Here is a 13,062-nt window from a genome sequence, read left to right on the forward strand (position 1 = left end):
CTCCACACACTGCCCCCCCTACACATACACACACATTACCCCCATACACAAACACTGCCCCCTTATACACACACACTGCCCCCTCCATACACACACACTGCCCCTTCATACACACAAATTGCCACGTCACTGCTTCTTCCTCTGCCGCCGCTCCTCCTCTGTATTACGTCGGCTGGTGGGCGAGACTGATCCCACCGGCCGGGGAGACCTAATGCGCAATGCCGCGCATGCACATTAGAGCTCCCCCATAGGAAAGCAATCAAAAATGCTTTTCAGTGCTTTCCTGTGGGGAATTGAGCGACGCTATAGGTCCTCACACAGCGTGAGGACGTCCAGCGACGCTCTAGCACAGGTTTTCTGTGCTATGAAGGAGGAAGTGCCCTCTAGTGGCTGTCTAGTAGACAGCCACTAGAGGTGGAGTTAACCCTGCAAGGTAATTATTGCAGTTTATAAAAAACACTTGCAGGGTTAAGAGTAGTGGGAGTTGGCACCCAGACCACTCCAATGGGCAGAAGTAGTCTGGGTGCCTGGAGTGTCCCTTTAAACAGTTTGACTACTTACTCTGGGAGGGCACTACAGCACTACTGGCACCATAACCGCTACAACGTGCTGTAGTGGTTATTGTACTTGGATTGTTTCTTTAAATAATCTACCAGTGCCCCTCCCAAGATTAGGTTTGGATCTGCACTTGAACGGCAAGCATTACTGCCGAACAGAGGCCCAGTATGCCGCTGGGCTCTATATATATATATACAACCTAGGAAGTGATTTAACTTGGGGCGCCTTGGAAAAATATTGAAATAAAAACCTAAATAGTTTGGGAACCACTGCACTAAAGTGAGAATTCAGAGTACATTTCGAAGTTAAGGCCAAAATAGGTGAACTGGAAAATGTCTATTTTGAAATCCACGTTGTATTCCCGCTTTAGTAACAGTTATTTACTAAAGTGAGAATGTAAAGTGAATTTCAGATTCAGTGTAGTCAAACTGAAAGCATTACAGATGTAGAGTTCTTTTTTTTCTTTACTTGTCAGCTGTTTTGACCATGAATTAAATTCCCTCTGAAAGATAACACAGTCAGTGAATAACCCTGTGATAGTTATTTAATCAATGTACATGTGCTAAACTGTACCCTTTTTATTGATTGTGTTTGTGCATTGTACATTTGACTCCTACAGCTAGACACTTTCTAACCTAAACAATGGCTGCGAATCGCACTGTTTGGCGACAGTTTTACACCGGAAGCGCATTCTAAGTTCCGACAGAGCACTCCCCGCCTCGAGGTCATAGACACCATAGACACAGAATACGTCTATGATAGACACTGTGTCTATGAGTGAGGTTACCAAAGTCTCAAACTACACTTCCCGGCATTCATTGCGCGCACACAGCCGCAGAGCTCTGCCTGAGCTTGTTGTCCGCCTCGCCCAGCCGCTGGTGATAAAGGTTCCTTCCCATGCGCAGAGCGCTGTGTTTGTTTTTGTGAGGGTACAGCAGGCGGAGGATCCGTGCACTGATCCCGCACTGGGCATGGAGGAGGGGGAACCCCGGACTGGCTCCTCGGGGAGCTCCGGCTCCTTCTCCCGGGAATTAGGCCGCGGCTTCGCATATTACAATAAGAACCTGGGCAGACTGCATCAGAACCTTCGGGACACCAAGAGATTCTTCAGGGACATCAAGCACACTTACAGCGGGGTGCTCTGCGGACCGGACTGCGACCTCACCCGGGGAGGAGACCTAGGTAAGGGGCGAGGGAGAGGGGAGCAAGAGAATGACTGGGACTATGGGCTAAACATATGATGCATGACAGAACCAGGGGCTACAGTGTGTGAGCATAAAGTTATTACAGTGTGTGAGCATAAAGTTATTACAGTGTGTGAGCAGACAGGTATTACAGTGTGTGAGCAGACAGGTATTACAGTGTGTGAGCAGACAGGTATTACAGTGTGTGAGCAGAAAGTTATTACAGTGTGTGAGCAGACAGGCATTACAGTGTGTGAGCAGACAGGCATTACAGTGTGTGAGCAGACAGGCATTACAGTGTGTGAGCAGACAGGCATTACAGTGTGTGAGCAGACAGGCATTACAGTGTGTGAGCAGACAGGCATTACAGTGTGTGAGCAGACAGGCATTACAGTGTGTGAGCAGACAGGCATTACAGTGTGTGAGCAGACAGGCATTACAGTGTGTGAGCAGACAGGCATTACAGTGTGTGAGCAGACAGGCATTACAGTGTGTGAGCAGACAGGCATTACAGTGTGTGAGCAGACAGGCATTACAGTGTGTGAGCAGACAGGCATTACAGTGTGTGAGCAGACAGGCATTACAGTGTGTGAGCAGACAGGCATTACAGTGTGTGAGCAGACAGGCATTACAGTGTGTGAGCAGACAGGCATTACAGTGTGTGAGCAGACAGGCATTACAGTGTGTGAGCAGACAGGCATTACAGTGTGTGAGCAGACAGGCATTACAGTGTGTGAGCAGACAGGCATTACAGTGTGTGAGCAGACAGGCATTACAGTGTGTGAGCAGACAGGCATTACAGTGTGTGAGCAGACAGGCATTACAGTGTGTGAGCAGACAGGCATTACAGTGTGTGAGCAGACAGGCATTACAGTGTGTGAGCAGACAGGCATTACAGTGTGTGAGCGAGCAGACAGGCATTACAGTGTGTGAGCGAGCAGACAGGCATTACAGTGTGTGAGCGAGCAGACAGGCATTACAGTGTGTGAGCGAGCAGACAGGCATTACAGTGTGTGAGCGAGCAGACAGGCATTACAGTGTGTGAGCGAGCAGACAGGCATTACAGTGTGTGAGCGAGCAGACAGGCATTACAGTGTGTGAGCGAGCAGACAGGCATTACAGTGTGTGAGCGAGCAGACAGGCATTACAGTGTGTGAGCGAGCAGACAGGCATTACAGTGTGTGAGCGAGCAGACAGGCATTACAGTGTGTGAGCGAGCAGACAGGCATTACAGTGTGTGAGCGAGCAGACAGGCATTACAGTGTGTGAGCGAGCAGACAGGCATTACAGTGTGTGAGCGAGCAGACAGGCATTACAGTGTGTGAGCGAGCAGACAGGCATTACAGTGTGTGAGCGAGCAGACAGGCATTACAGTGTGTGAGCGAGCAGACAGGCATTACAGTGTGTGAGCGAGCAGACAGGCATTACAGTGTGTGAGCGAGCAGACAGGCATTACAGTGTGTGAGCGAGCAGACAGGCATTACAGTGTGTGAGCGAGCAGACAGGCATTACAGTGTGTGAGCGAGCAGACAGGCATTACAGTGTGTGAGCGAGCAGACAGGCATTACAGTGTGTGAGCGAGCAGACAGGCATTACAGTGTGTGAGCGAGCAGACAGGCATTACAGTGTGTGAGTGAGCAGACAGGCATTACAGTGTGTGAGCGAGCAGACAGGCATTACAGTGTGTGTGTGTGAGCAGACAGGCATTACAGTGTGTGTGTGTGAGCAGACAGGCATTACAGTGTGTGTGTGTGAGCAGACAGGCATTACAGTGTGTGTGTGTGAGCAGACAGGCATTACAGTGTGTGTGTGTGAGCAGACAGGCATTACAGTGTGTGTGTGTGAGCAGACAGGCATTACAGTGTGTGTGTGTGAGCAGACAGGCATTACAGTGTGTGTGTGTGAGCAGACAGGCATTACAGTGTGTGTGTGTGAGCAGACAGGCATTACAGTGTGTGTGTGTGAGCAGACAGGCATTACAGTGTGTGTGTGTGAGCAGACAGGCATTACAGTGTGTGTGTGAGACAGGCATTACAGTGTGTGTGTGTGAGCAGACAGGCATTACAGTGTGTGTGTGTGAGCAGACAGGCATTACAGTGTGTGTGTGTGAGCAGACAGGCATTACAGTGTGTGTGTGTGAGCAGACAGGCATTACAGTGTGTGTGTGTGAGCAGACAGGCATTACAGTGTGTGTGTGAGCAGACAGGCATTACAGTGTGTGTGTGTGAGCAGACAGGCATTACAGTGTGTGGTGTGAGCAGACAGGCATTACAGTGTGTGTGTGTGAGCAGACAGGCATTACAGTGTGTGTGTGTGAGCAGACAGGCATTACAGTGTGTGTGTGTGAGCAGACAGGCATTACAGTGTGTGTGTGTGAGCAGACAGGCATTACAGTGTGTGTGTGTGAGCAGACAGGCATTACAGTGTGTGTGTGTGAGCAGACGGGCATTACAGTGTGTGTGTGAGCAGACGGGCATTACAGTGTGTGTGTGAGCAGACGGGCATTACAGTGTGTGTGTGAGCAGACGGGCATTACAGTGTGTGTGTGAGCAGACGGGCATTACAGTGTGTGTGTGAGCAGACGGGCATTACAGTGTGTGTGTGAGCAGACGGGCATTACAGTGTGTGTGTGAGCAGACGGGCATTACAGTGTGTGTGTGAGCAGACGGGCATTACAGTGTGTGTGTGAGCAGACGGGCATTACAGTGTGTGTGTGAGCAGACGGGCATTACAGTGTGTGTGAGCAGACGGGCATTACAGTGGCAGTGTGTGTGTGAGCAGACGGGCATTACAGTGTGTGTGTGAGCAGACGGGCATTACAGTGTGTGTGTGAGCAGACGGGCATTACAGTGTGTGTGTGAGCAGACGGGCATTACAGTGGTGTGTGAGCAGACGGGCATTACAGTGTGTGTTGAGCAGACGGGCATTACAGTGTGTGTGTGAGCAGACGGGCATTACAGTGTGTGTGTGAGCAGACGGGCATTACAGTGTGTGTGTGAGCAGACGGGCATTACAGTGTGTGTGTGAGCAGACGGGCATTACAGTGTGTGTGTGAGCAGACGGGCATTACAGTGTGTGTGTGAGCAGACGGGCATTACAGTGTGTGTGTGAGCAGACGGGCATTACAGTGTGTGTGTGAGCAGACGGGCATTACAGTGTGTGTGTGAGCAGACGGGCATTACAGTGTGTGTGTGAGCAGACGGGCATTACAGTGTGTGTGTGAGCAGACGGGCATTACAGTGTGTGTGTGAGCAGACGGGCATTACAGTGTGTGTGTGAGCAGACGGGCATTACAGTGTGTGTGTGAGCAGACGGGCATTACAGTGTGTGTGTGAGCAGACGGGCATTACAGTGTGTGTGTGAGCAGACGGGCATTACAGTGTGTGTGTGAGCAGACGGGCATTACAGTGTGTGTGTGAGCAGACGGGCATTACAGTGTGTGTGTGAGCAGACGGGCATTACAGTGTGTGTGTGAGCAGACGGGCATTACAGTGTGTGTGTGAGCAGACGGGCATTACAGTGTGTGTGTGAGCAGACGGGCATTACAGTGTGTGTGTGAGCAGACGGGCATTACAGTGTGTGTGTGAGCAGACGGGCATTACAGTGTGTGTGTGAGCAGACGGGCATTACAGTGTGTGTGTGAGCAGACGGGCATTACAGTGTGTGTGTGAGCAGACGGGCATTACAGTGTGTGTGTGAGCAGACGGGCATTACAGTGTGTGTGTGAGCAGACGGGCATTACAGTGTGTGTGAGCAGACGGGCATTACAGTGTGTGTGTGAGCAGACGGGCATTACAGTGTGTGTGGAGCAGACGGGCATTACAGTGTGTGTTGTGAGCAGACAGGCATTACAGTGTGTGTTGTGCAGCAGACGGGCATTACAGTGTGTGTGTGAGCAGACGGGCATTACAGTGTGTGTGTGAGCAGACGGGCATTACAGTGTGTGTGTGAGCAGACGGGCATTACAGTGTGTGTGTGAGCAGACGGGCATTACAGTGTGTGTGTGAGCAGACGGGCATTACAGTGTGTGTGTGAGCAGACGGGCATTACAGTGTGTGTGTGAGCAGACGGGCATTACAGTGTGTGTGTGAGCAGACGGGCATTACAGTGTGTGTGTGAGCAGACGGGCATTACAGTGTGTGTGTGTGAGCAGACGGGCATTACAGTGTGTGTGTGTGAGCAGACGGGCATTACAGTGTGTGTGTGTGAGCAGACGGGCATTACAGTGTGTGTGTGTGAGCAGACGGGCATTACAGTGTGTGTGTGAGCAGACGGGCATTACAGTGTGTGTGTGTGTGAGCAGACGGGCATTACAGTGTGTGTGTGAGCAGACGGGCATTACAGTGTGTGTGTGAGCAGACGGGCATTACAGTGTGTGTGTGAGCAGACGGGCATTACAGTGTGTGTGTGAGCAGACGGGCATTACAGTGTGTGTGTGAGCAGACGGGCATTACAGTGTGTGTGTGAGCAGACGGGCATTACAGTGTGTGTGTGAGCAGACGGGCATTACAGTGTGTGTGTGTGTGAGCAGACGGGCATTACAGTGTGTGTGTGTGTGTGTGTGTGTGAGCAGACGGGCATTACAGTGTGTGTGTGTGTGTGTGTGTGAGCAGACGGGCATTACAGTGTGTGTGTGTGTGTGTGTGTGTGAGCAGACGGGCATTACAGTGTGTGTGTGTGTGTGAGCAGACAGGCATTACAGTGTGTGTGTGTGTGTGAGCAGACAGGCATTACAGTGTGTGTGTGTGTGTGAGCAGACAGGCATTACAGTGTGTGTGTGTGAGCAGACAGGCATTACAGTGTGTGTGTGTGTGAGCAGACAGGCATTACAGTGTGTGTGTGTGTGAGCAGACAGGCATTACAGTGTGTGTGTGTGTGAGCAGACAGGCATTACAGTGTGTGTGTGTGTGAGCAGACAGGCATTACAGTGTGTGTGTGTGTGAGCAGACAGGCATTACAGTGTGTGTGTGTGTGAGCAGACAGGCATTACAGTGTGTGTGTGTGTGAGCAGACAGGCATTACAGTGTGTGTGTGTGTGAGCAGACAGGCATTACAGTGTGTGTGTGTGTGAGCAGACAGGCATTACAGTGTGTGTGTGTGTGAGCAGACAGGCATTACAGTGTGTGTGTGTGTGAGCAGACAGGCATTACAGTGTGTGTGTGTGTGAGCAGACAGGCATTACAGTGTGTGTGTGTGTGAGCAGACAGGCATTACAGTGTGTGTGTGTGTGTGAGCAGACAGGCATTACAGTGTGTGAGCAGACAGGCATTACAGTGTGTGAGCAGACAGGCATTACAGTGTGTGAGCAGACAGGCATTACAGTGTGTGAGCAGACAGGCATTACAGTGTGTGAGCAGACAGGCATTACAGTGTGTGAGCAGACAGGCATTACAGTGTGTGAGCAGACAGGCATTACAGTGTGTGAGCAGACAGGCATTACAGTGTGTGAGCAGACAGGCATTACAGTGTGTGTGTGTGAGCAGACAGGCATTACAGTGTGTGTGTGTGAGCAGACAGGCATTACAGTGTGTGTGTGTGAGCAGACAGGCATTACAGTGTGTGTGTGTGAGCAGACAGGCATTACAGTGTGTGTGTGTGAGCAGACAGGCATTACAGTGTGTGTGTGTGAGCAGACAGGCATTACAGTGTGTGTGTGTGAGCAGACAGGCATTACAGTGTGTGTGTGTGAGCAGACAGGCATTACAGTGTGTGTGTGTGAGCAGACAGGCATTACAGTGTGTGTGTGTGAGCAGACAGGCATTACAGTGTGTGTGTGTGAGCAGACAGGCATTACAGTGTGTGTGTGTGAGCAGACAGGCATTACAGTGTGTGTGTGTGAGCAGACAGGCATTACAGTGTGTGTGTGTGAGCAGACAGGCATTACAGTGTGTGTGTGTGAGCAGACAGGCATTACAGTGTGTGTGTGTGAGCAGACAGGCATTACAGTGTGTGTGTGTGAGCAGACAGGCATTACAGTGTGTGTGTGTGAGCAGACAGGCATTACAGTGTGTGTGTGTGAGCAGACAGGCATTACAGTGTGTGTGTGTGTGAGCAGACAGGCATTACAGTGTGTGTGTGTGTGAGCAGACAGGCATTACAGTGTGTGTGTGTGAGCAGACAGGCATTACAGTGTGTGTGTGTGAGCAGACAGGCATTACAGTGTGTGTGTGTGAGCAGACAGGCATTACAGTGTGTGTGTGTGAGCAGACAGGCATTACAGTGTGTGTGTGTGAGCAGACAGGCATTACAGTGTGTGTGTGTGAGCAGACAGGCATTACAGTGTGTGTGTGTGAGCAGACAGGCATTACAGTGTGTGTGTGTGAGCAGACAGGCATTACAGTGTGTGTGTGTGAGCAGACAGGCATTACAGTGTGTGTGAGCAGACAGGCATTACAGTGTGTGTGAGCAGACTTGTATTTTTACAGTGTGTGTGAGCAGACTTGTATTTTTACAGTGTGTGAGCAGACTTGTATTTTTACAGTGTGTGAGCAGACTTGTATTTTTACAGTGTGTGAGCAGACTTGTATTTTTACAGTGTGTGAGCAGACTTGTATTTTTACAGTGTGTGAGCAGACTTGTATTGGGAGCAACAGTGTGAGAGGCTAGAAAGTTAAGAGCAACAATGTTTGAATTGATGGTTGCAGTGTTAAGGCTTGACTATAGAGGGGATAAGCCGTGTCACTAAGAAAAAAACTAAGCGGACATTTACTGTGACAGGACAATCCGCTTGCAGCAGAGCACACTGAGGAAGTTTATGATTAGTGTTACATTTTTCAGAAATCTGAGTTTCTGGAAAATGTATACTTTGATTTTAGGGTTTCAGCAAAGTTAGGCATCTCTTTGAAGTGAGATATTTTAAAAAGAAACACATTAGCAGCAGGAGAGAGATTGAACAATCCATTTGCAGTTTGTGTTCTGTCTGTTTTTAAGTTTTTTTTTTTTTTTTTATATAAGGCAGCTTGCATTTTGAAGATAGAAATGTTGCACATTTGTTTGTGTGGCTGTTATTGTGAAATGAGTTACTATAAAAGCTTGAGGAATTCTGTATTTTTATTTATTTTATAAGAAAAACATAATTTTAACCCGGCATGCCAAAAGAACCTTAAATTCTCAACCGTGTCCGCAGTCTTACATTGCAGTTTAGAAAGTAGAAATCCCTTCCATACCTCTAGCCGCATCCACAAGAGAATTTAAAGGAAGTAGCCAAACTGTAATACAGGATGAAATATCTGGTGTACCACAAAACATGCTGTGCATAAGACTAGGTGGCACAATACATTAAATCTCTGCAAAAAAATAACATGCATGTCAGTGTAGTGATTTGGTGTGGGTTCTTGGAATTGTATAAATGTAGGGTTAACTGTGTAGACACGAACATTTTATGTAGATGTTGGCAGCAGTTGAGGTCTTTCTAGAGTCTGGACAGATGTGATAAGACAGTGTATTTGTGGTTTGTTGTCTGTGTAAACATGGAAGCACTGCTAACATATCTGATTAAGCAACAGTGGCTTTGTTGATACTTTTTTCTTCTTCCCATATTTAAGAGTGATCAGTTGCACGCTAAATTATGTTTATTTTAAATCTGTGGTAAAGTCTCTAGATCTATAAAATTGATTTCAGCAGGGCCCCTTTCACCACTTGGTTGTGTGAATTTTACTTTAATTATTATTTATTTAAATCTAATTGTAAATCAATGCTGACCATGTTGGCACTATCTAAATAATATTTGTGTTAAACAGCATTATCATATAAATGTTATCTTATACATTGGCCTGGCAGGAGTATAATTAGCAAGAACCCATTAATGTGTTTGAGTGACATGTTAGTTGCACTCAGTGACCGTAATTTTGCTCTACATAAAAATGAGAAATATCTAACTATCACCGCCTCTCTACTGTTTCCCTTTAATGCTATTCACTAACTTTAGTTTAGATGATGGGCCTCCCCAAGCTGGTGCATGTGAAGAACTTGGATTATGGGTTAAAAATCTGTGGTATTTGAGTTACACTTAGGCTGTAAATCCTGTGCGTGTGATGTTGGATGTAATATGGTAGTTTTTGTTAATTATTGGTAAGTTTAATAGGTCTGTAATTGAAAGGTAGAAATATTTTCTTCTGGGTGTACTGACATTGTAATACTTTATTTTTTTATCCGCTAGACATTAAATATAAGGGGTTTAATAATTTGCAAAATTTAGGTCAAAATCTATTTCCTTTGCTTTGCTATGGTAAAGAGATTAGTTACTATACTTTATAAAGTTCAACCCAAGTAATTGGTTATAGGATTTGGAGTCCCCTGGCACTGTTCCTTTCTTCAGTGTTAAAGGGACACTATAGTCACCAAAACAACTTTAACTTAATGAAGCAGTTTTGGTGTATAGAACATGTCCCTGCAGTCTCACTGCTCAATTTTCTGCCATTTAGGAGTTAAATGACTTTTTATTTATGAACCCTAGTCACACCTCCCTGCATGTGACTTGCACAGCCTTACTAAACACTTCCTGTAAAAAGGCATCTAAAGTTTATCCTTTCTTTATTGCAAGTTCTGTTTAATTAAGATTTTCTTATCCCCTGCTATGTTAATAGCTTGATAGACCCTGCAAGAGCCTCCTGTATGTGATTAAAGTTAAATTTACAGAGCAAGAGATAAAATTGTTTATGGCAAATTACATCTGATTGAAAGTGAAACCAGTTTTTTTTTTTCATGCAGGCTCTGTCAATCATAGCCAGGGGAGGTGTGGCTAGGGCTGCATAAACAGAAACAAAGTGCTCCTAAATGGCTCCTAAATGGCAGTGAATTGAGCAGTAAAATCTGAGAGGCATGTTCTATACACTAAAACTGCTTCTTTAAGCTAAAGTTGTTTAGGTGACTATAGTGTTCCTTTAAACCTTGTTTGAGCAGTTTAAATGGAAACTATAGTGCCAGGAAAACAAACTTGTTTCCTGGCACTATAGTTTCCCCGTTTGTCAAGCTCCTTAACATTAAAGGGATACTATAGCCACCAGAACAATTACAGCTTAATGTAGTTGTTCTGGTGTATATAGTATGTCTCTGCAGGAATTTTCATGTAAATATTGCCTTTACAGAGAAAAGACCGTGTTTACATTACTACCTAGGAATACCTTTTAGTGGAGGTTATGTAGACACCCACTAGAGGTGCTTCCTGGGTTAGTGCTGGACAACATGATGATGTTCAGTGTCTCCATGCTCTGCACGGTGATGCTGAACTATCCCCATAGAGATGCATTGATACAAAGAGATGCGGAATGACCAAGGCGGTGTCTTGTGCGATAGCCTCCATAGGAAAGCATTGGATTTGCTGAGATCGTCAATTCTGATGATCTCAGCCAAGGAGACAGTCAGAAGTAGGGTTCTGGAATAAAGTTAAAGAGAAACTATAGTGCCAGGAAAACAAACTTGTTTTCCTGGCACTAAAAGTTCCCCCTTTGTCAAGGCCTCCCTCCCCAGTGGTGCAGAAGTTTTATCCCTATCTAAGGTGGGCAAGGGAGTGGGAAGGGGAAGCAACCTAAATAGTGTTTTTACCATTATATGATCAGGAATATATATTTGTATTCCTGACCCTATAAGTGTTCATTTAAAGTGGGCTTACTTATTTTTTTTATATATGTTGGCCTTGTCTCAAATCCCTCCACCCCAAGTTATACATAAGGAAAGGTAGTAACTTTGTTTCCTTACTTACTTGGAACCAGCAGGCTGAAAAAGAGTGGAACTTCAGTCAAGTTTCATGGCCTTTGTCATTGGCCAAGGATCAGTGTACTGAACTCCCTCCAGCGCCTTGGCACATCACTGTTCCTAAAAAAACAACAAATAAAGGTGCGCTGTGTCTTTAAGACTCAACAAAATTCTTGTGCAAAGAGTGTAAATTGCATTACCGTATATACTCGAGTATAAGTCGAGTTTTTCAGCACATTTTTTGTGCTGAAAAACCCTCACTCGACTTATACTCGAGTTAATGTCTGTATTATGGCAACTTACATTGCCATAATACAGACAAGGACCGCCGGGCTCATTACAAGCCCGGCGGTCCTGTTGGGGGGCTGGCAGAGAGCATTAACTTACCTTCCTGCAGCTCCTGTCAGCTCCCTTCTCCTCCGTGCAGCTCCTCTGTCAGCTCCCACTGTAAGTCTCGCGAGAGCCGCGGGGTCCGCGGCTCTCGCGAGACTTACAGTGGGAGCTGACAGAGGAGCTGCACGGAGGAGAAGGGAGCTGACAGGAGCTGCAGGAAGGTAAGTTAATGCTCTCTGCCAGCCCCCCCTCCTACACAGCCCATACACTGGACCACCAGGGAGTGAGAGCCCCCCTCCCTGGCAAGCTAACAAGCAGGGAGGGGGGGACGAAAATTAAATCAAACATTAAAAAAAAATATATATATAAAAAAATATATATATTAAAATAAAATAAAAAACTTAAAATATTAAAATAAAAAATGTATAATAAAATGCCCTCCTCCCACCCAGTTCTCTCTCTCACACACACACACACACACACACACACACAATCTGCATTCTACACACACTCATACAAACACACACTCTGCATTATATACACACACACTCATACAAACAATCTGCATTCTACACACACTCATACAAACACACACACTCTGCATTATATACACACACACTCGTACAAACAATCTGCATTCTACACACACTCATACAAACACACACAACTGTATTATATACACACACACTCGTACAAACACACACACTCTGCATTATATACACACACACTCATACAAACAATCTGCATTCTACACACACTCATACAAACACACACACTCTGCATTATATACACACACACTCATACAAACAATCTGCATTCTACACACACTCATACAAACAAACACACACTGCATTATATACACACACACTCGTACAAACACACACACTCTGCATTATATACACACACACTCATACAAACAATCTGCATTCTACACACACTCATACAAACAAACACACACTGCATTATATACACACACACTCGTACAAACACACACACTCTGCATTATATACACACACACTCATACACACAATCTGCATTCTACACACACTCATACAAACACACACTCTGCATTATATACACACACACTCATACAAACACACACTCTGCATTATACACACACACACTCATACAAACAATCTGCATTCTACACACACTCATACAAACACACACACACACTGCATTATATACACACAGTGTGTGCGTATATAATGCAGAGTGTGTGTGTTTGTATAAGTGTGTGTGTAGAATGCAGATTGTATGTATGAGTGTGTGTGTGTATAATGCAGAGTGTGTT

At 46.2% G+C, this 13,062-nt stretch overlaps 1 protein-coding gene across 1 annotated transcript in view; it reads left to right on the plus strand.

The window, feature by feature from the left end:
- Nucleotides 1-1,364: 1,364 nt before the first annotated feature.
- Nucleotides 1,365-13,062, plus strand: part of DSTYK (dual serine/threonine and tyrosine protein kinase) — a 95,200-nt gene continuing 83,502 nt past the window's right edge. Inside the window, exon 1 of the mRNA XM_063451449.1 lies at nucleotides 1,365-1,740. Within this exon, the coding sequence (XP_063307519.1) occupies nucleotides 1,530-1,740 (211 nt within the window). The 5' untranslated portion in view covers nucleotides 1,365-1,529. The remainder of the gene's footprint in view (nucleotides 1,741-13,062) is intronic.

Source organism: Pelobates fuscus, chromosome 1 (genome assembly GCF_036172605.1).
Source record: "Pelobates fuscus isolate aPelFus1 chromosome 1, aPelFus1.pri, whole genome shotgun sequence".
In the NCBI taxonomy this organism is placed as follows: Eukaryota; Metazoa; Chordata; class Amphibia; order Anura; family Pelobatidae; genus Pelobates; species Pelobates fuscus.